The sequence below is a fragment of the Python bivittatus genome, unplaced genomic scaffold (assembly GCF_059951505.1).
Source record: "Python bivittatus isolate LINGU-HERP-01145 unplaced genomic scaffold, Pbiv_v1 ctg000160_np1212, whole genome shotgun sequence".
In the NCBI taxonomy this organism is placed as follows: domain Eukaryota; kingdom Metazoa; phylum Chordata; class Lepidosauria; order Squamata; family Pythonidae; genus Python; species Python bivittatus.
This window is the reverse complement of record NW_028277076.1, coordinates 9,000,936-9,022,429: the sequence shown is the minus strand read 5'-3', so window position 1 is coordinate 9,022,429 and position 21,494 is coordinate 9,000,936. Positions and strand designations below refer to the sequence as shown.

At 45.5% G+C, this 21,494-nt stretch overlaps 2 protein-coding genes across 5 annotated transcripts; one reads left to right on the top strand and one right to left on the bottom strand.

The window, feature by feature from the left end:
* Positions 1–393: 393 nt before the first annotated feature.
* PHYHD1 (phytanoyl-CoA dioxygenase domain containing 1) lies at positions 394–16,129 on the top strand. 3 transcript variants are annotated; one of them, XM_088147136.1, is made up of 12 exons: positions 394–572; positions 2,361–2,490; positions 4,768–4,926; positions 6,006–6,081; positions 7,436–7,483; positions 8,759–8,814; positions 9,278–9,340; positions 9,618–9,639; positions 12,166–12,294; positions 13,337–13,453; positions 15,013–15,139; positions 15,412–15,496. In XM_088147136.1, coding segments are annotated over exons 2-12 (831 nt in total). In that variant the 5' UTR covers positions 394–572; positions 2,361–2,457; the 3' UTR covers positions 15,413–15,496. The 3 variants fall into 3 exon arrangements, with proteins under 3 accessions (XP_088003262.1, XP_007433422.1, XP_025025722.1); XM_007433360.3 differs by having other exon boundaries at positions 397–572; positions 15,444–16,129; XM_025169954.2 differs by lacking the exon at positions 9,278–9,340 and having other exon boundaries at positions 398–572; positions 15,444–16,129.
* Positions 16,130–16,758: 629 nt separating this feature from the next.
* On the bottom strand, positions 16,759–21,423 carry DOLK (dolichol kinase). 2 transcript variants are annotated; one of them, XM_007433362.4, is made up of 2 exons: positions 21,360–21,423; positions 16,759–18,604 (listed from the first exon to the last, which is right to left on the bottom strand). In XM_007433362.4, the coding sequence occupies exon 2, from the start codon at positions 18,484–18,486 to the stop codon at positions 16,915–16,917; it is 1,572 nt and encodes a 523-aa protein (XP_007433424.1). In that variant the 5' UTR covers positions 18,487–18,604; positions 21,360–21,423; the 3' UTR covers positions 16,759–16,914. The 2 variants fall into 2 exon arrangements, with proteins under 2 accessions (XP_007433424.1, XP_015744437.1); XM_015888951.3 differs by lacking the exon at positions 21,360–21,423 and adding an exon at positions 21,205–21,346.
* Between the last annotated feature and the right edge of the window lie 71 nt (positions 21,424–21,494).

Genomic DNA, 21,494 nt, shown 5'->3' with positions numbered 1-21,494 from the left:
GCGTGCATGACTTTGATTTCCTAGTCTGGTCTACCTTGAAGGGCTGACTGCCTATCATCTATTTATCTATCTTTAATGTAATAACCTTGAGGAACAGGAAGAAGAGCTGCAACCAAGACAACAGTCAGATAAGAGAAATCTGAGTCCCTAGCAGAGCTGTAATCTGAGAAAGCATCTCAGACAAGCCCCTCCCTAGTTCTCACAAAGATGGAGGGAGGGAGGGAGCGGGAAGCACCTTCAGACTTGCAAGAGTCTGTTACTCTAACCTTATAATAAAAGTAGCGTTAGCGTGCATGACTGGTTTTCTAGTCTGGTCTACCTTGGAGAGCTGACAAGGACTGAGTTAAAACAACAACAGAAAAGTGGTTAATTCCAGAGAAAAGAACTCTCTTCCCCACTCTCAGCTCTTTGTCCATCTCAGCTTGTGGAATGCAGAAAAACAAGTCCCAGCGTTGAATACTCCCTTCTCCACACTGGTTCTTCCCTCTTCTTTTCCACCTCCAGCTGCCTGGAAGATCCTCAGCAGGGCGACGGGCTCACCAAAATCAGCTTCCTGCAAAGATACTATTAAGGTAACGGCGCTGCTGAGAAAAAGAGTCGATCGATGTGCTCAGCTTTGGCTCTCTCTACCAAGACGCGGCACGGTACTCCATGCTCCCGAGTCTTTGGGGAATACGGGCAGTCAGACAATCAGCAGTTGCCTGGGACGCGCCGGAGGATGGCAGAGAAAGGCCTCGCCCAACCTGGGGTGGTGCTGCACTCCAACTCCCATCATCCCCAGCCAACTAGGCAATTGTAAACTGCTTTCCCCAGCTTGCCAACTCCCTGACGGGTTGTTGAGTCCAACTTGGTGGTGTCCAAGAAGCAGGGAGACTCAAACGACCCACAACGTTCTTTCAAACCTTTGGTGGTTCTCCAAGGTTTCTGCAGCCCGAGAATTGTATTCTGCAACCTGTGAACGTGGAAATGGCCGCATTTCAAAACCAGCAGGCTGTTTCGGGTGTTTAAAGCCTGCAGGTATGATGAAACCAGGGTGCGTGCCTAAGAAAACTTTGGGATCATAGATTACGATATTCACAAGGGTTTTCAATTCCGTCTGCCAGAGCAGATCTCCCCAGCGGCATCTGCGTCAAGCTGCAGCCTCTTTCATTCCCATGGGGCTGGACTGGCTGAGGATTATGGGGACTGAAGTGCAACACATCTTGAGGGCCCCTGGGGTGGGGAAAAACATGTTTAAGGAGAGAAGTGGTAGGTGGGCATAATATCCTTAATTGCACAATGCACTAATAGCATTTGGGGGCTGTGAAAGGGAAGATAGAGGAAAAAAGCAGAAAATACCTGTATTTGCCTTCTTGGTAAATTACGATTTATATAACCATGCTAGTGAAGAAACCACAATTGCTTAAGCTTATGAAACACACTAAGCTCTGAACCATGGTGTATGAACCGCAACAGCTGAGTTTCCACATCAGCTAAGCCGAAGTATTTTATTTCAGGAAGTTCTTTCAAGTCCTTGATTTATACTTTTGCCAATGAATTTAATTGCTGGGTTGGTTCCACCATTCAAAGAAATGTCAGCCAGTGGAATGTGCAGGCTGCTTTTTGTATTTTTTAAACCCACATAAGCTCTCCTCTATATTACGGAAAAGGCATGATTTAAACAATAATGCCGATTACATCTTTGATGCTGTTTTTTTCTTCTCTCTCTCTCTCTCCTGGTCTTGATAGTAGCATGACTTTCAGGGACTAAGGAAATAAATAAGATGATAACAAGAAAGAGAAGGAAATAAAAAGGAAGCTAAGCAGAGTGAAAAGCAAGTTGGACCCCCCCCAAGAAATACAGAAATAGATTCAAAGCAGATAAAAAGGCAAAAATTTTACAGCTGCAAAACAATTCTATATTGATGCATACCAGCCCACTCAAATATAAAAAATGCTGATCTAATAATTGCTGAAATGTTGGGAGAATTAAGAATCATCTCAGGTGGACACCTTGTCCAAGATTAGTTTTCCTTTTTTCAAAACCTATTTATTTATTGAAAACAGCAATACCATTTCGGAAGGCATAACGTCGAAGGGGACCAAGAAAATCACTAAACTTGTGCGATGACCGCTCAGTGTAATATTCATCAAAGACTGACCCTACTCGACAAAATCTGCTGAGTTATTTTTATGACACGCAAGAGTAGAAATCTTTTCAGCTGCGTGCCCAAATCTCCACCGCCTGGTTCTGGGTCCAAGATGAATCCAAACCAGGTCTCCTGGAGTCTCTGCAATGCCGACTGTGCAGTGCCAAAGTCCACCGTGTCAGGGGCCTCCAGAATCAATTGGGGTCATGCCATTGTCTCTGTCCTTGGCAGGGGATCACATGGCGATCTGCACGGCTTAGCGGTGGAAGATTGACACCTGGACACGGAGCGAACTGGACACGGGGACGCTTTCTTTAAGCGGACACCAATGGCCCCAGTCACCCAGGAGCAACTCTCTAAGGTAAGAAGAGACGGGAGGGGACACCCCAAACCCGCCAAGGATGTGGGAAGGGTGTGAGCGAGTTCATCGTACTGATTCACACTCGCAGCAACGTTTTGTTGGAAGTGCAAGCTCTGTTTGCTGCCTTTTGCCCATCTGCCTTGCTGAAACGGAACATTTTAGACCAGGGTTGAGAAACACTGTTTTAGACACCAAACGATGGATATTTGCAGACTTTCTCTTTCTCCGTTGCCACTAAGTCCAAAATCTACTCAAGATAATCTCAGTTTCTATAAAGGGCAACCCACCAGCTCTTTAACTAAAAAAGAGGTGTCATCAGTTTCCTGGGCTGGAAACGGGAATGGTTACGGCTCTCATCTCCGCTGCCAAGTTGGATTAAATCGCCTGATCAAAGCCCTCTTTGCAAGAAGGGAGCTGATATTCCGGTTAATCTCCTTTTCTCCAGCCCATCCTTCTGCTGGAAGAATAAAGGGCACCAGCAAACTGTTCGGCAACGTTTGAGGGTTGAATGAAAATAAGCAGGCCCTCCGAAGGGGTAGAAAAACCGTAAATATATCCGGGTTTCAGAGAAGAGCCGATGCATTGCCGCCCTAACCACTTTGCTCGCTTGCAACAGAACTTCCTAGTCTGTTCTTCCACTGAATTTCCAGATTAGAACGTCAGTTGGCTTTAAGTCTCACTTTGAACAATCATGCTTCCTTTGGGTTGAGCTGACAGCTTCAAAAATGCAACCTGTTTTAGAAGTGATATTTAGAAGTTTGGGGTTTTCTTTTGCTTTCTCTAACTACTCTGGGACTTTGTGAACCATACATTTAAATTATAAGTGTATTCTTTTTACCCTTTGTTGTAATATGTCATTAATATACATATAAACGTTTATGTTTAAAAGTTTTCCTTGTTTAATTCCATCAAGCTGGAACCCATTAGCCTATTTCCCACAGAACTATCACTTTGAAGAGTGCAAATTCGATCGCGCAACCATTTCGTGGGATTCATTCAGCGCACAAATTGAGACCGACCTGTATTCTTGTTTCCTAGAATTTTTTTAAAATTTCCATTTCATTTCCTACAGCTCTGGAATTCCTAAAAGCCTGTTTTAAAATAGTAAAGGTAGAAATGATGATCTCTCCATTAAAAAGACTAACACAACAGCAGCTGTACTTCTGCACGGTTAAAGTTTAATTTCCTCTGGTTTACTCAATTCAATTAATTTTCTGTGTTCACCAAACACACCGAATCATAAGCAGAATTGCCTGGCCCAACTTTGCACAACCTACCCAACCTCAAAGGAGCCCGGTGGGTTTTAATGTAGTTGGAAAAGTTGTAGTTTGCTGGTTGAGGAACACACAGTCATTTCATTTACCTAAAAACCATGTGTGGTCCCAGCCTGGATTTATTTATTTTTCTAGGGCCCCTATTTCATTCTGTTTGATTTTGCTGTTTGTAAGATTATTTTAGTCTGGGAAGTCTATCTGATTTGATGTTTTTATCTGTTTTGATGTTTTCTCTAGAGTCTGCCCTGAGTCCATTGGAGTTGGGCAGCTAACAAAATTCAAACTGAGATTCAAATCTGGGAAGAGGCTCTTCCCAAATAATGGACTTTTAAAATGGGATGGTTATCTTTGACTTGCTGAGAATGTGGCAAAGGAACATATTAGTTTATTCCTTCTGTAGATCCAATTTGGGGAGGACCTTCTCAGTCCTTTCAGATAAATACATGATTTCTCCAAAACCGTCTCCTTGATGACTGTTAAAAACTAGCTTAGAACATATCTTGCCGATCCCCATCATCGTCTCCATCTTTCCCTTACCTGCTGCCTCCAGATAGGTGGGCCTTTGAACCCCCAACTTGCATGGACCAGCAGATGGCTCGGAGAATACAAAAACTGGGTCAACCTTCTGTTCAGACTCAACTGAGATCTTTTGTCTTCATCTTTTGCAGAGAAGCATGAAGCCTTAACTAGGAAAGTTTGTTCTCATGCAGTCTATGAGAAACAATATGCTAGCGACTCCGTTGACAAAGGAAGAGATGGAAATGGGCCAGACGTCCTCACTTCCTTTGATGATGATGTCTTACAAGAAGCTGTTGGATGTCTTGTGAACCCAAAGGTGTTCTAGTCTACCCTACTGGGTAGATCAATAATGCACGTGCACCGGAGGGCAAGGATGGGGTTCTCCAGTAGGATCAAACTCAAAGGTTCAGCCTTGGAAATCTCAGGTTAGGACTGGATTACCTTCTGCACCTCCCGCTAATGTCTTCTTCACCTTGTTCTCTAGTTCCACCAGGAGGGCTTCCTGGTCCTTGAACGGTTTTTCAGCCTGGAAGAATGTGACGCAATGAAGGCCCAGATCCGAAAGATTGTTGCTTCTATGGACGTGCCACCCCACTGCCGAACCGAGTTTTCAACCAAGGAGACGGAACAGCTCCAGGCCCAGGTAGGCAACCTCAGATGGTCCATTTCAGTTCAGTTCACGACTTGCATCAAGCCATCACATGGTTTGTTTGCTTGAACTGGGGTGGTTTGTAAACCAGAGATTTGGGTTTAGCCTGTTGAGTGAACCAGCCAGTTCTAGTGTATTCACAAACCAGGATTCAACCCCAGATATCTTCTTAAGTCTGTTTCTTTTGTGCTTTTTATTTAAAAAAAATGGTTTTCACCATGTACCATGCCATTTCCTTTTCACACGCTGACCTCTCTTGGACGAAAAGATGCAGGTAGAGTGGGTTTAAAAATGGAAAGATTTTTATGAAATGCTTTCTATTAAAGAATAAAATGCTTTTGAAGTATTGGAATAGAAATGTGTAATTTTGAAAATGATGATTAAAGATGGCAAACATTTCTAGAGGGGTACGTGTGAGAGTCGATCCAAAGAAATACAGCAGAGTCTTATTTCTTAAAATCACTATGCGGACCCCAGTGGCGCCATCACCTTCATCATCTTCATCTTCATCATCATTTATTAAACTTATAAATGGGGAGTAAATAAATTCTCAAGTCTTACTCAACGCCTGATGGGCTACATGAACACAGCAACTGGGTATCAAATAACAAAACCGAATTCCTCCCCTGAGGATGATTAAATAATTATTTAATCCATTGACCTACCAAGGAGTTAAGAATAAGCAAGGATGAGAAGCTGGTTTATCCACATTATTTAGTAGGACTTTGCAGGGCTTCTGAATAACTTTTACTGAACTATTATAGCTAGCCTGGAATTCCACAGAGAGGAAGAAGAGAATTGGAGCAAACAATTCCTTTCCATTCTTCGCCTCTGTGGAATTTCTGGTCACCGGTGGCGATCAGGAACATGGTTAAATGGGAGGCTGACGTAGCTAAAGGCATAATCTAAACCGCAAAGTTCTTATTCTGTGCAAAAATAAAGGCAATCGATCAGTCAGTGTCAAAACCCAATTTTATTTCAAAATGGCTTTAGTTTCACGGCCAAACCACTGGGAATCCAAAGATCTCGAGATTCTGAGGCTAATATTGATCTTTTGATCTGGTTTCTGACAGGGCTCCACAGAATATTTTCTCACCAGTGGAGACAAAATCAGATTCTTTTTTGAAAAAGGTGTTTTTGATGAAAAAGGTATGGTTTTTCTCTTTAAATGGGAGCATGCTTGAGCGTGAGAAACACAGTTAGTGGGAATTTACATGTCAGTGATTTTGTACTAAACAAAATGTATTTTGTCTGGTTTTGATTAATCAATGGTGGGAACCCTGCCAATTAAAGCACAGGGGATGCATAGATTCAGCTACTTGTGTTTTTTTCAACAAATCATGATTAAACCAAACATGACTTAGTGAAATGTGTGTGTGCATTTATGGTCTTCATATGTGAAGTGTCTCTTCACTCTCATCTCATTCAACTTTGTAATAAATCTATAAAAGCGAGGAGATCGCTAAAAAATCGCTATTTTTAATAGCGATGATCCCCTCTCGACCTCCTGAATCCTTTAGTATCAGCTGTATTTGAGATTTAGTTCTGGCTCTGTTGAGTTGTATTTGAAATTATAATAAAATTGACTTTCTTAAAAACAAACGGTGGCATTCTGGAGGTTGTGGCCAGGCCACTGCTCCATCTGGAGACATCCGAGCCATACCATGCTTCCTAGCTCCGGGTCTTCAAATGTTTCAAGCAGAATGGTGGCTCGACAGGTTTGCAGCTCCTCCTTATAGGGACTGCTTGGATTTTGGGGAAGCTCATAACCAAACAGATTCAAAGTAAAGTAAAGTTGAGAAGGAGAAGAATACAACCAATTTATTTTCTTTTCCTGTTTGTGTGAAGTGGTGGGGCGAGGGATTTTGGTTGTCTTTTTAGGACCTGGAGTGTCTCAGAGTTGAATGGTTTGTTCATTGTTCTCAGTCGCTCTGAGGTTGGCAGAAGAGAGATCCCTGAAGATTCTCCCTGGACTTCTGTTGAGATATTGGGAAATCGAAATGCCCAGGAGAAAATAGTTTGCAGCCAGAAAAAGATGCTGCCAGAACAAACGGTTTGGAGATTGGACGGACAAGCAGCCTGGCTTGGTGACCTTGTTCACACATGCACTAAACCATGTTTTTAACCCTGGATTATTGAATAAATTACTCTTGGGTTCAGGGGTGTCCGTAGGGTATGGTAAAAAAGTCAAGACGGCCGCCACAACGATATAATCAAAGCTCCACCTGCTTTTTACATGCAGTGCACCTAAAAAACGGCAGAGCTTCAAATGCACCATTTGGGGCCTTCTTGACTTTTTTGAGACCACGGTGCTTTTTGGCTACAGTAGTTGGGTTTGTTTGCACAATATGCCACGTTTAGCCATCATGGATTGAACTCCATCTCCCTAAGAGATTTTCTGCTGGGACGTTTCAGTCGGTTGTACCCAAAGCATCTTTGGCACTAACGTTCTATCAATTTGGTTTTTTTTATTTCTTTTAAATCCAGTATTTTTAATTTGTAGGGGATTTTCTTGTCCCAAAGGAGAAATCTATCAACAAAATTGGTCATGGTAAGTAAGGGGCTACTTGGGAATCCATTTCCCAAGGAAACAATGCAAGTTGAAAAGGAACGGAGGGTTATATTTATCCGAATCAAGTCACAGAAATGTTGTACTGAAGCCCTTCAGTGGGTTTGCACTGCAATCCATTTGGCTGAATTCTGTGCAATTTGTTTCTGAATAAACCCATATCAAAACATAAAGGCTCCTTTAAAGGGCAGACTGACCCTCCCAGAAAATCCGTCAGCGGCTGGATGGCGAATATTCCCAGGACGGGATTTTCCCCCAGATTTCTTTTCTGGAAAGCCCTGATCACTACAGAAATTTTTTCTTTTCATGGCAACAGTCCAAACATGGTTTCTGATTGCCTTCTTCTAGAATGTTTTTCGACTTTCCAGCTTAGCCATGGGATTTCCTCGTGGTCCTCCATCCATGTTCTAATCAGATCCAACTGGTTTAACTTTTTGAGGTCAGCCGAGACTGGCTCAGTGCTGCCATCTAGCAGGGTGAATGACCGCTTAGCTGCTGTTTTTAGAAGACCACCTAAGGGTGGGTGGTATGATTTTAGCTATAGTTGAGAAGGGGGTGTCTTTGTTCAGCGGGGATAGTCAACGTGGTGCCTGCGGGCACTGATGCTTCTGCATCTTTGTCTCTCTGTGCTCAGGAGGTTCATGTTACCCCTGTGCGCACAGACACTTAAAAACCAGGAATGACAGTTTGTGAAGCCACCCTCTAGCTTCCCCAATGGTCTCTGCACACCAGAAAGTGAGCACATACAAACCAAGTCTGTTTTAAGGGAGCTCTGAGTTTAATTGAATTAAATGACCTCTGAAATTAATGCCAGATAAATTGCACGCAGCTCACAGGCGCGTTTGGTCCCGGAGCCCCTTTGCCACTCCCCAGCAGCACAGCTCAAAAGCCACTGCTGGGGGGCTCTGAAAGGACAGAAATGGGGAGGGGGGACACTCGCCTGTGGGCCTGAGCCTCCCCCTCCCCAATTTCTTTCTTAAAGACCCCGAAAGCCTTCTGCTCTTCTACGTCAGACTACCACTCCCATCGTTCTGAATCTCTGGCCATGCTAGCTGGGGCTGCTGGGAATTGTAGTTCGGCTGGGCTCCTCGACCCCACCTTTGCTGACCCACCCCGATTCCATCCGTTATTTAAAATTCCCTCTTTAGACATGGATTTTAGTAAGCAGGACCTATGATGGTTAGTTTGTTTGTTAAACCAATGCCAATCTAATCTCAATGATTCTTGTATCGGGGTGACGACGATGATGGTTTCTAGCGTTGCACGCCCACGATCCTGTCTTCAAGCAAGTGACCCATGCGGCGAAAGTGCAGGTGAGCTGAACCTTGACCAACACTGCAAGGCTGTTGCAGGAACAGCCAAATCTTGCCAACACCGGGAGTCTCTGCCTTCCTTTGGTTATAAGACCCCCGACACAAGCCTGGCTGGGGTGGGCTCTGCCTCCCAGCACATTTCGTCCTTCACAACAGCCCTGTGAAGTCGCTCAAGAGGCCTGCAAATATCACGTCCGTGCTGGGGTCGGTTTTAGTAAAAGATGTTTTTTATGACCAGCGATCATGCAATTGAACACACGTTAAAAGAATGCAATTAACAAACCGGGCTTAAAAGAACTGATCGCTTAACCGATGTTGGTAGCTGATCTCTGAGCAAGAGGGAAAAAGCATTGCCAGTTTTAACGCGGCTTTAATGTGTGAAACATTGGAGGAAGCATGTTCTGAGGCTACCAGGGAAGGTGCAGGAAATTAAGATGCCTTTAAATTCTGGGATATTCCACAGGCCTTGGCAAGAGAATTGGGCCTTGAGAACCCCATGGTGGTGCAAAGCATGTACATCTTCAAGGTAGGTTAACCCAGCCCTTCTTAAAAAATAAATAGCTGGGTGACATCAAAGGTTACGGCTGGGGGCACCTCAGAGATCCTGTAGTCCAGCCCCCTGCCCACTGCAGGACCCCACCACCCAGAATCCTAGAGTGGAAGGCTTGGAAGGGGCCTTGAAGACCATCTAGCCCAACCCCTTCCCCAAACCCAGGAACCCACAGCAATGAATGCAATTTTTAAAAACCATTACTGTCTGTCCCCTTCTGGTTCAATGGTCTTTTTCTTCCCTTGTTTTCCAGCAAGCTGGCATTGGCGGCGAAGGTGAGTTTCCGACTCTACAAGGTTTCATGTAACCTTTTTCCCATTGTGCTGCCCCAGAGATGTTGGATTTCAACTTCCAACATCCCTTGCTGGGAGGGGAGCGAAGCTCCCGAGTAGAGGCGTCTGGGTGGCTGAGCCATGTAAGAAACGTCAGGGAGTGAAAAGTCCACCCTCTCTAGGTGGCCCAACGTGGCACTTTTACACAAAGCAAGATGTTTGCCATCCTGAAACACAGGACTCGGCTCCTATCATAGAGTCATAGAATCGTAGAATCGTAGAATCATAGAATCATAGTCATGGAATCATAGAATCATAGCTGTAGAATTGTAGAATCATAAAATTATAGAATTGTACAATCATAGAATCATAGAGTCATAGAATCATAGTCATAGAATTGTAGAATCATAGAATCATAGAATTACAGAGTCATAGAATTATAGAATCATAGTTATAGAATCATAGAGTCACAGAATCATAGAATCCTAGGGTTGGAAGGGACCCTGGAGGTCTTCTAGTCTAACCCCCTGACCAAGGCAGGAGTCCTCATACCATCTCGGACCAATGGTGGTCCAATCTTTTCTTGAAAACCTGTTTGGTTCCAGTATACCAAGGTTGACCTCATCCAGGTAACATAGACTTGGGGATGAAATGGAGAGGTGGTTAGATGACCTGTGAGATCCGATGATCTCCCTAAAGGCAGGGTCCCCAAGCTTCCCAGCTCATTGTCCCCTTCCTGGCACTTCAGATTGTTCATCGACCCCCAAACATTTACGATATGAAAATAATTTAATAAATAAGACATTAATTAATAGTACTCTGACCCTAACCCTAACTTCAACAGCAATAATAATTGATAATAATCATAATGACCATAAAAACAGGTAATATTTAAAATATGAAGAATGTAAGATTTAACACGCCTTTTTTACTGAAACTGTTGACATATTCATGGGAAGGGTGCATCAGATGAACGTCAACAAGGGTCGAGATTTGGAGATTTTGGGTGGAGATTGGTGAGTTTTAGTTGTGAATCAGCACGCTGTTCCAGGTTCAGTCTGTTTCTATTGACCTCCAGCCATTTATTGACCCCTTGGAGTAGTGTTCTCAACCTTAGCAATTTTAAGGTATGTGGAATTCTGGGAGTAGAAGTCCACATATCTTAAAGTTGCTAAGGTTGAGAAGCACTGCCTTGGTTAACCCTGACCTAAAGGATGGAGGACTGAGGAACACACTGGTCATGCTTCATTTTTAGGAAGTGTTCGCTGCCAGTTCTCCGCCTGTCAAATTTGTTGGCATCTAGGGCTGAATTTGAATTGCAGCGGATAAGCAAAAAGGGCAGGAGAGTAGCTGGCAAGAATTCAGCAGCCTGAGACCATGATCAAAACAGGTGCCCCGGTGCCTTCAACCTCCAAGGCTGAGAAACGAATGGCAGGAAGCCCATGTCCACATCAGGGCAGGAGAAAGAGGTGCGGGAGTTAAACCCTGGACCTGATAGAGATACAGTCATATTCCTAGATCTTGCGTTGGCTGGTTTTCTTTATTAATTTGGGCCTTTTTAAAAATCAGCAATAAAATGAACTTAGCTCTCCGTTGCCTCTGGACCAGATGTGAGCTTCTAGAGAAAAGGTTTACGTTGCCCTGGATGACACCCAGAGCGATGGTTCATACAACCAGGGTGGGCCATCTCTGGTTTATGTTGGTGTATTGTCCTCAAGTCATCTTTCCATGGCCTTTGGACCCCCCTCTGACCACAATGACTTAAACCCAATTGGGTTGCCCAGTTGGGAAGCGGGAGATGGGTTAGAAACGATAATGTAACCACGAAAGCCAGTGCGGCAAGTGGGCTTGCATTAGACTGGCATCTGGAAGACCTGGTTCCTGGTTCCATGAAAGACCAACGGTTTAGGTTTGTGGATCGCACTCACCTAGGGTTTATTTTAATCATAAAGGTGTCAGTGGCCTCTTTCACATGTAACAGAGATCAGTCATGATCTACAGTTAAGGGACCCCATCTCTCTCCATCTTCTTCATCTAAACAGCATAAACCACTGAGCCAATGGTGCATTTTAAATTCAAGAACCTCAGGATGATGGCTGAAATCATGGTTCGTTGTAATTGAACAGGCCACGGTTTGTCAGGGCATGCCAAACTAGATCTGGAGGGAATCCGCACAAACCAGGTTGGCCAGCAGGGATGGTACATATCGCTTGGCAGCATAGAAAATTGTGGGGTATTTCATAAACTAACGACACTAACACCCAATTCGGTCAAAGTTACTATTAGAGTAATCATTAATTAGCATTGCATCTGAATTAGTAAGCTGTCAATGTGGTCTGGCTGTTTATTAATCAGTTTTCTTCCCGATTGCAATCTGAAAGGACTCTGAGTGGCTTATGGAGAAGATATAGAATTGTGGTTTGTCTGAACCCAGCTGTTGGCACTGACAAACCATGATCTGCCAGGGGTGCAACAGCCAATTAGGGTTGAATGCATTGCCCCTTAACATGTCTTCTCTGTTCCTTTCAGTGACCCCCCACCAAGATGCCACTTTTTTGCACACAAAACCTTTGGGCAAAGTTATGGGTCTCTGGATCGCTCTGGAGAACGTCACGCAAGAGAATGGCTGTTTGTGGTTTGTTCCCGGCTCGCACACAAGTAAGATGTATGGAAGGTCTCTGCGTGTTCTTGCTTCTCTCTTTGGTTATCCTGACTTTTTTGGAAAGAGAGGGAGATATATATTGATTATTACAATCAACCGCTTTCTCCAACTTCCCTCCTGGATGTTAACTTGTGATCCGGCTCACCCATCACGGCTTGTTCCGCCAAAGGTTGTGGACTAAGCTGGGTTGCACAACACACCAGAACAGAGCAGGCCAACACTTCTCTGGCTGAGTTGATGTGGGTGAACCATGCTTTTGATTCCCATCATCCACAGCCAATGAGGCTAATAACTCTTTAAGGATGGCTGTGACAGGACAGCACCAGGTTCAGTAGAATTCCTTGCTTGGTTTAACTGCCTTGTCCAAGGCTGGCAATTTTGGGGGGCTTAGACCACGGAAAGTAACTTCCACTTTCCTCTGAATTCGTGAGACCCTTCCTTAAGGTGTGTGTCCAATGCCAGGCACTGTATTTAAAGAAAGATTCCAAAAATGGAGCAATGAGGACTAGAAACCAAATTTTACATTGTGCCTTGAGGAGAGAGGACCAAGAAGGGTATGATAACGTTCCTCAAATTTTCGAAAGGACTTAACACAGAAGAAGGTCAGGGCTTGGTCTTTCTGTTTCCAGAGTTCAGGACACAGAATCGTGGATTTCAGTGTCAAGTCTAAAAACTCCTAAGTCAAATCAGTGACCTGGGGATGGGGGAGACTCCCCTTTGCTGGATGTGTTCAGACAAAGGCTACCCAGTCGTTGGTATGGGGCGCACGTGTTTGGATTCCTGCATAGGTCAGACTGGATGGCCTCACGGGTCCCTTTTGCCTCTAACAGAATCAAAGTGAGGAGGAAGAATTAAACCCTGCAGCTCAAGATTTTGAACCCTGGGTTTGGGACAAGGGGGGCCAAAGTGTTGGGTTCCTGGTTAAAAGTGCCCAGAGTTGCTAGGAGTCGGGGGGCATACTGATTTAATCAATAAAATCCATTCATTAATAAAATCAAAGGGAGCCCGCAAAGCTCACCCTCCTGATCTGCCTTCCAGCTGGCATCACGCGACGGATGGTCCGAACTCCTCCTGGGACGATCCCTTGCATCGATTTTGTCGGCACGGAGCAAGCATATGACGACTGCCGGTTTGTCCCTGTGCCCGTGGGCAAAGGTAGGATTACACCGATGAGAAACCCAAGCGGGATACACCACAACTCCAGAAGAAACGTGGAAGGGAAATTGTTTCTCTTTCCCTGTAATCTGGGGTGCAGGATTGGGGCGCACGTTCCAAATTTCAACCTGATATATGAGGGGCGCCTACAATTCCATCATTTAGGCCAGTGTTTCTCAACCTCGGCAGCTTTAAGACGTGTGGAGTTGAAGTCCACACATCTTAAACTTGCCAAGGTTGAGAAACACGGATTTAGACCCCGCTGTTTTAAATCCAGGCCTTTCCCGACATTGAATGGATGAAACAAAATAATTATTAGAGATCAGCTAGTTTAAAGTATATTTATCCTTGTTTTATGTTTGTTTTGAAAGTCGCTCGCAAACTTGGAAATACTCTACAGGAGAAGCAAAGCTATCACTGAGTCAAGCTCGATGAATGACTTCACACACATCCCGGCTCCTTCCAAGAAATGGTTTCCATTTCCCACCCTAGCCCACTTGCACAATTTCAGGGTGGTCTCCCATCCAAGCCCTACTCAGCTCTGACCTGGTTTTTTCCTAGATCAGCCAAAATCAGCCCTGCGCTGACCCCTGCTGGAAAAAGCAGTGTATGTTTCTAATAAATAAATACACTTTGGAAGGACCGAACTAGCTTTTACAGACAGCCATTTATGGCTGCTGGAAGGGTCTACCTAATTTTGACAGCTCTGAAAAACGTGAGGCTTCTTCTTGTAAAATTAGGCGCTGGCTTCTTCAGTGCTCAGTTGCTTTTTTGCAAAAAAAGAAAAAAAAAGAGAGCTGCGTTAATTATTTTTTTATCCCGCCTTTATTATTTTTATAATATATACTCAAGGCGGTGAACATCCCTAATACTCCTTCCTCCTCCTATTTCCTTTTTTTAATTTCCCCTTTTTTAAAAAAAATAATTTTAAAAAATCCTATCTTCTTTTTCTTTCTCACTCTCATTTTTCTTTTACGGTGCAGCTGCAAACGCTGCGGTTTTAGCAGTCTTTTAGCGGATCGATTTGTGCATAAGTTAAGACTCATTTACTCGTCTACTCATTTACTTATTCAGAGGATGACAATGAACAGAAGGGCAACGCTAAGAACGATGCCAACTGGGCGAGGCGGGATTTTGTCTTTCTAAAAAGAAAAAAAAAGTAAAGCTTCTTTTTTCAGCGGCTGTGGGTGGAAAGGGCTGTCAGACTGCAAACAAGGGGTTCTGGGCCTTTGCTCCTCCACCACGGGCTACAACTCTGATTTTTCTGGTAGGTTTTTTCAGGGCATCTCTTGGAAAATAAACCACCAAAACATGCCCGTGTTTTAATAGAGCAATTCCTTTGCAAATGCAAAAATGCAAGGCTAGCACAAATATAGGAGGGCCTCTGGAAAGCGGAATTGCAAGAAAAAGTGGGCGAACACAACATCATCGTTTGCAGGTAGCAAATCTGCAGAAGTGCAGGACAGGCTGGGTTAGAATCCGAGCTAGAAGAAATGAACTCTCAAATGTTTGGCACTTCCAGTGAGATGGTGCATTTCGCTTTTTTAATGGCAAACCAGGGGGCTTAGTACTTATCCACGGCGAGGTGGTGCACAAAAGTGAAGCCAACTATTCTGAAGAGTCCCGCGAGGTCTACACCTTCCATCTGATGGAGGACAAGGATGCTGTTTGGAGCCCTGAGAACTGGTAGGTGGAAAGAGACAGATGGGAACTGTTGTCCCTCAAGGAAGCAAAGTGTGTGATGGCTTTGAACCCGGACACTGTGGTTTGTGGCTCTGGGAGGGGTGCAATTGCAGCTTGACCCAGCCACCCCCCAGCTGTTTTGGAATTCCAACTTGCAGAATTCCAGCCAGCACAGCTGGAAATGCTAGAAGTTACCCTCCCAACGCAGCTGGAGGAAAGCAATTTAGGGAAGGCGTGGGCAGCTGGTCTCTTACTATAAAATGCATTTTTTGCAGACCCACTTAACAGGTTTTCTCACGGATTTCAGGCTCCAACCAACTCTGGAGTTGCCTTTCCCGTCTCTGTACACGTGTAGCTAAAATCCAGAGCCTCTGCTTTGGGATCCCCGCACTATTCGGGGACCGGTGAGGGCTGGTGCTGGTCCTCAGATCACGTTCGTAGCGGGGGAATTTCTGCTTCCACTTTCATACCACCTCTGAATCTGCCGAGTCCATTTGGGAGCGAGAGCCTGGCATTAAAAAAACGGTGTGCTGTGGGATTAAGAACATCGGATCCTGACTGGGGAAAATTGCTCTCTAGTTTTTGTTCAGCGGTGACCCTCACAGGGATGTTGTGAAGAGAAAGGAGGCATGCGGGGAACCAGCACTGCTTCTGGCTTGGGACAGGAAAGGCAAGATAGAAACGAAATCAAATATGGACTGGAATTTTGATTACGTACCCACTGTGGACTGCACTTTTGTAAGAATATGTTATAATCCAGCAGCACGGAATGAATTTATATATCACCCTCCTAGAGATATCTTTGATTTTCCTGTAATTTCTGGTTTTGCCTATGAGAAGATGGTCTGAGTTTGCAGTTTGGAGGAAAGGGCCCCCAAGCCCCCTCTTTATGGTCCCCAGCATCCTTGGAATAGGTGAGGCTGTGTTTGGTTTGAGGGGGCATTTGGGGAGGGTTGATGGGCAAAATGGGTGCCTTAAACCTCTAATGCAGTGTTTCTCAACCTTAGCAACTTTAAGATGGGTGGACTTCAACTCCCAGAATTCCCCAGACAGCCAGGTTGGCTGGGGAATTCTGGGAGTTGAAGTCCACCCATCTTCAAGTTGCGATGTTTGAGAGACATTGCTCCCATTTTGCTTCTTATAGCCTCTTATAGCCTAAAGAGTTTAAAAAATGCCCCACTTTGCTGATGTCATAACCCTGATCATGCTCTCCAGGAGGTCGGAAAAATTAAAGTTTATCCCATCCTGTGTTGAGCCATAACACAGATGTAGCCACCTCCCTCAAATCATTTCAGGCTTTATTCTCTGCTTTGTCTGCAGCAGCCTGATTCCCCCCCCCCCTTTTTAATTTCTAGGGAACTGCCTGAGCAAATTCCTGCAATTTTCTTGGCAGCATTTTCAAACACGGTTTGCCTTGCTTCCTTCTTCCAAGGGGTGAGAGGGGAGGGACTGGTCCAGAGTCACCCAGGGGAGTCCGTCCAGCACCTTTGACCCCTTGAACAAATTTCTTTGAACTGGCTTTAAAAAAAAAAACCAAAAACCTTGGAGGATTGCCACCCGCAATCTGAAAACCCTTGCTATATATTGGAGAAGCAGTGAAAAAATGGACCACAAAGCACAGCCACATTATATTTCCGTTTTAAATAATGAGCGTGCAATCATTTACAGGGACGTGCCGTGCGATCACTTTTTGCCACCCTGAGCAAAGACACCAATGAAACGTAGTAGAGATGTATCTGATTACCCTCCAGAGGAGAAATATTATCCCCAAATGGTCCCTAAATCATGAGCAGTATCTGGAGGTAGAGAGGCAAGAGTAAATTGTCCACTTGGGTGGTGTAGGCCTCTAAAAACGACACCAGGGTAATAGAGATCAAGATCCATGAATAGCTGGCATTAAGATCCACAGCAGTGTCGAAAATCACAATCAGGGCCACCGCAATGATTTGTGCAAATATGGCTGACATTGTTCCTTCAAAGGTTTTCTTGGTTCCTGGCCATTTGACTTCGCCCACCGTGCTCCCAAAGATAGAGGCCACCGAGTCCCCAATGCCCACGGCCAGAACCCCCGAGTAGGGAGCCAAGGCTCCTGCCCCAGGCAAGGTACCTTTGGGGGCGCACGGTCTCGGCCACAGCCACACTGGGAAGGACATCCCAAGGAGAAGGTAGATGTGAGTCAAGATCAAAGGCCCGCTGTCTCGCTCGTCCAAGAACAGCGAGAGCAAATGCCTGAGCGTGTGTCCGAAGGGCTTGATTGTGAAATAGCGGATGTACTCGAGAAGAATGAAGACAGCCAGGCAGATGACGGAAGCCACGTACAGCAGCTGGCGGTCGTAGATCAGCCCTGGAATGTAAGTGGCCACCACGAGGAAATGGAAGTATTTCCGGGTGATGGTTGAAGCTTGGTGTTTTTTAGAACCCGAGGACCGCTTGACGTTTTGGCAGAGGACCACAGCACAGGCCAAAGTGGCCAGGAACGTCCAGTAGGCAAGGAGGTGAACTCTGGTCCGGGTTTGGGAGAGGAACTGGAAGAGCCACATCAAAGGATTCCGCCGGATCAGACGATAGAGCCAAGGCATGATGACGCCAAGGCTCAGGACCGCGGTCATCATGTGGAAAAACATGGAGGAGATCCAGGTCCCGGAATCCATGAAGAAAAACAGAACGGCGAAGGAGAGGCCCAGGAGGACCACGCCCACCACCACAACCAGGAGAAAGAAGTCCACAGGACTCCCTCGGTTCTCGCTGACATTCAGGGAGCGCTTGATGAGCTGATTGAGGATGAAGCTGAGGCCTGTGAGGATCAGCAGGGCCTCCCCGGGGGTGAAACACCGAGGTAAGAGGTACAGCAGGATCATGCTGAGGTAGACAAAAATGAGCAACACTTCCAGCACTTCAATTACTTCGGAGACAGTCAAGGAATGCTTCATTGTGTAGATGATCAGTGTACCAGCGACCCCGGAAAGCACGCAGGTGTTGGTTGGCACTGGTCTGGTAACGCCCAAGGCGATCACTGAGAGAAAGAGGGCGATGATCATGCCCGTGGAGGCCACGATAAGGCCCAAGCGCTCAAAATACACAATGCCGGTCGCTCGGCACCTTTCCTTCATCACGATCCCCAGCAGCGGAATAACCATGCAGGAGGGCAGGAGGCCGCTGTTGGCCGTGGTCCGGAACTGGAACACTGCCCCGCCCAGGCGGAGGAGGTGATCCCACTTAAACTGGATGTAAAAGGCCTGGACGGCAAGGACGAGAGTGGACCACGAAAACCGGTCCCAGACCACGCTGTGCACGCATAGCACGATGGCAAACACGACCAGCGATTCCATGAGAACTGGCTTGTTCAACATGGTGACGGTTCAGCAGTTACGTCCTGTAAATGAAGGATCTCTGCGGCTGCCCGCGGCCTTCAAGTGCAGGGACTCTCTCTTTCACAGCCGAAAGCTCCCCTGCTTCTTCGTATCATCCCTAGAAATGAAAAGAAAACCCAAACCATTTTAAGAAGCACACAACGGCAATGGCTCCTCCTGTTATCGCAAAAGAGCAGTCTTAACAGCACTCCCATGCTCTGAAACTCCCTACCCTGGTTGGGCCACCCGCTACAGCACAATGCTTGCTTCCTTGGAGAGACTTTAGCACTTTCAGAACAGAATTTATTACTCCTGATTTTTTTAATGATGGCTTTACTGCCCTTGATTGAAATACTTTTATTGCTGGCCTGTTGTTCTTCAACTACTGCTTTTACGATACATTAGGATACCCAAACTAATTTAATGGAAAGCAAAGGAAAACTCTGAATAATTAAAATGAACAGGGCTCCAATGCTCCTTGCTTATTGTATCAGCGGCATAATAAACTACCTTGAGGCTTTATAATTTGGTGGCCAGGTAAGTCTAATAAATAAACTGAATAAATAATAGTGCACCTAATCATTGCTAGCACCACTCATGCATCATTGAGAATACTGTATTATTCCTTCTGGTTGTATTCCATTTTCTTGAATTCTCACATTTCCTTAGCAAAACAGCTACAGCGTGAAATTTAGCAGATTTTCATTAGTGTGGCTAATTACAGCAGGGGCAGGTTAAGGCTGCCCTTGCAGTCATGTGGCAAATATTATACCCACGTTTCATTGCAAAAAGAGTCCTGCAGCACCTTTAAAACTTATTGTACCATTAAAACAGGCACCAGAGAGCTGGAAAAGACAGCTGCCTTGTTTTAGTAGTTGCAAGCTGCCCACGTTGTCAGGAGTCATGCAAATTTGATAAATAAATAGTCTGTTAGGACAGGTTAGAAGCGTACAAAATTACACAAGATGACAGGTGGGTGATTCAGTGAAGACGAACGGTGGAATGTTCAGGAACATCTTACAGTGACAGCCATCACTTTAGATAACTTTATAAAGGAAGTGGCTATATTAACACAGGGTACAGCTATTAATGGCCTCCAGTATCATAAGAATGCCTGTTGGTGTTGGTGATTGTTGTTATTTATTAAATTTCTCCCCCACCCATCTCCCCTTAATGGGGGACCCTGGGCGACTCACACAAAACATTAAAACCATAAATACATATAAATACATAAAATGTCAAAATTTAAAAACATTACTAAAAAAGAGGAAAAGGGGGGTCCAAGAAGATGAAGAATGTTAACTGCATTTACATCAATTCAAAAAGCCCCAAGTGCTCTTGAGTGTGTCTCCTCCTTTTATTCTAACTACCACCCTGTGAGTTAAGCAGTAACTTGGCCCAAATCATCCCATTTAATACTATATTTCCAGTGGAGATTTGAATCTTGGTCTCTTCGGTTACTTACAGCAGCACACCACTTACACGTGCTGTGGGATGTGAATTGGATGGGTGTGCCTTTGGATCTGATCCAGCTCTTCTTAAGTTCTTTGGATGCAACATATGAAGTTATCTTCTAAAACCCCCAAACAATGCATCATTTATTGATAAGGTTATGGGGCGGGGAGGGAGAGAAAAAAGCAAGGAGTAAGGCAAGGATGTATGATGTCCCCTTGATTGATTAATGCATTTGTAGATTAATGGATAAAAATGCTTGTGGTGGCATTAGATGCGTGTTCTTGGGGAGGTGAATGTTGCTGGCTGAGAACCTGAATTATATGCAGTGAGTGTCAGATTGTGCGATGCAACAAAAATATATCAAAGACCAAGATAGTTGCTTTGGATGGGGAAAACAGAGCGAACAATTGTGAGACTGGCGAGGAGTTAGTGGCAGGGACCGGTTTTCCCTTTGCATATATGAGAAATACCTGCATAGCAAGGTTATGTAGCCAGCTGAGGCAATCTATGTTCCTTCATATATGCATACTTTTCAAAGTTAGCTTTGGAGATTGCATCTTTGTTATTGTTTATTACTCTTATCTGTATTTTTACTGATATGCGTTAAAATAAGGAGGATGACACCAGCTCCTTAATCTAACACCTGCCAAGGGGAAGGGGAACAATAGCTGCCTAAGAGCCACGTTCTCATGAAAACAGGTCACTTCCCGAGGGTAAGGCATGATAAAAATATAATAATAATAATAATAATAATAATAATAATAAATGATGTATTGTATAACCCCCTTTTTGACATTTCAGCCTACAGCCTTCGAGCCCTATACAATCCTGACTGGCCGCCGCGGTGCCAAACTGACTCCCTTTCCGCCTTAACCTTGATTACTCTGAAAGAGCCTAGTTGGATGCTGGGGAATGTTTACTGAAGTAATCAATTAGCCTCTTTGTTTGCTGACTTCAGTGGCCTTCGTACACGCTGAAAACCGGCGTCCTTGGGCATGCCAGGGAGGACAGCCTCCCCCCGCAGGGATGAATCGCTTTCCCGAATTGCTGCGGCGCTAACGGTTCAAGGCCGCTCCTGCCTGCCCGCCTCAGGCGGCCCTCCAGGCGCCCCGGGGGAGCCAATTCCGGCCTTCCGTGTTCAATCCTACGCAAGAAAGGGAGCCCTCCCCAGCTGCGACTACAGCCCCCATCATCCACACCCAGCCTCGGGCGTTAAAGGCCCGGCACGCCGAGCTGGAAAGCGCTGTTTTGGCCCCGACCTACCTCGCAGGACTGTTGGGAGGTAGATCCAGGGGAGGCCAAGAGGCGCCACGCGCCATGCCCCGCAGGCGCCGAGCTCTGAGGGAAAGGGACTTCCGCCCGCCATCCTCGAGGACGCCACCCCCCGCCCTTCCCCGCGCTCCGCCTCATCGACTCACCCAGCCGGGCGCCGCCATCTTCCGGGGACGACGGCGCGCGCCAGTGACGTCGGGAGCCGCGCCGCGGCCCAACGGTCGAACAGCGGCCCAGCGCGCAAGCGCGACCCGCCTCCTTTCCGCCCCGCCTCCCTTTCC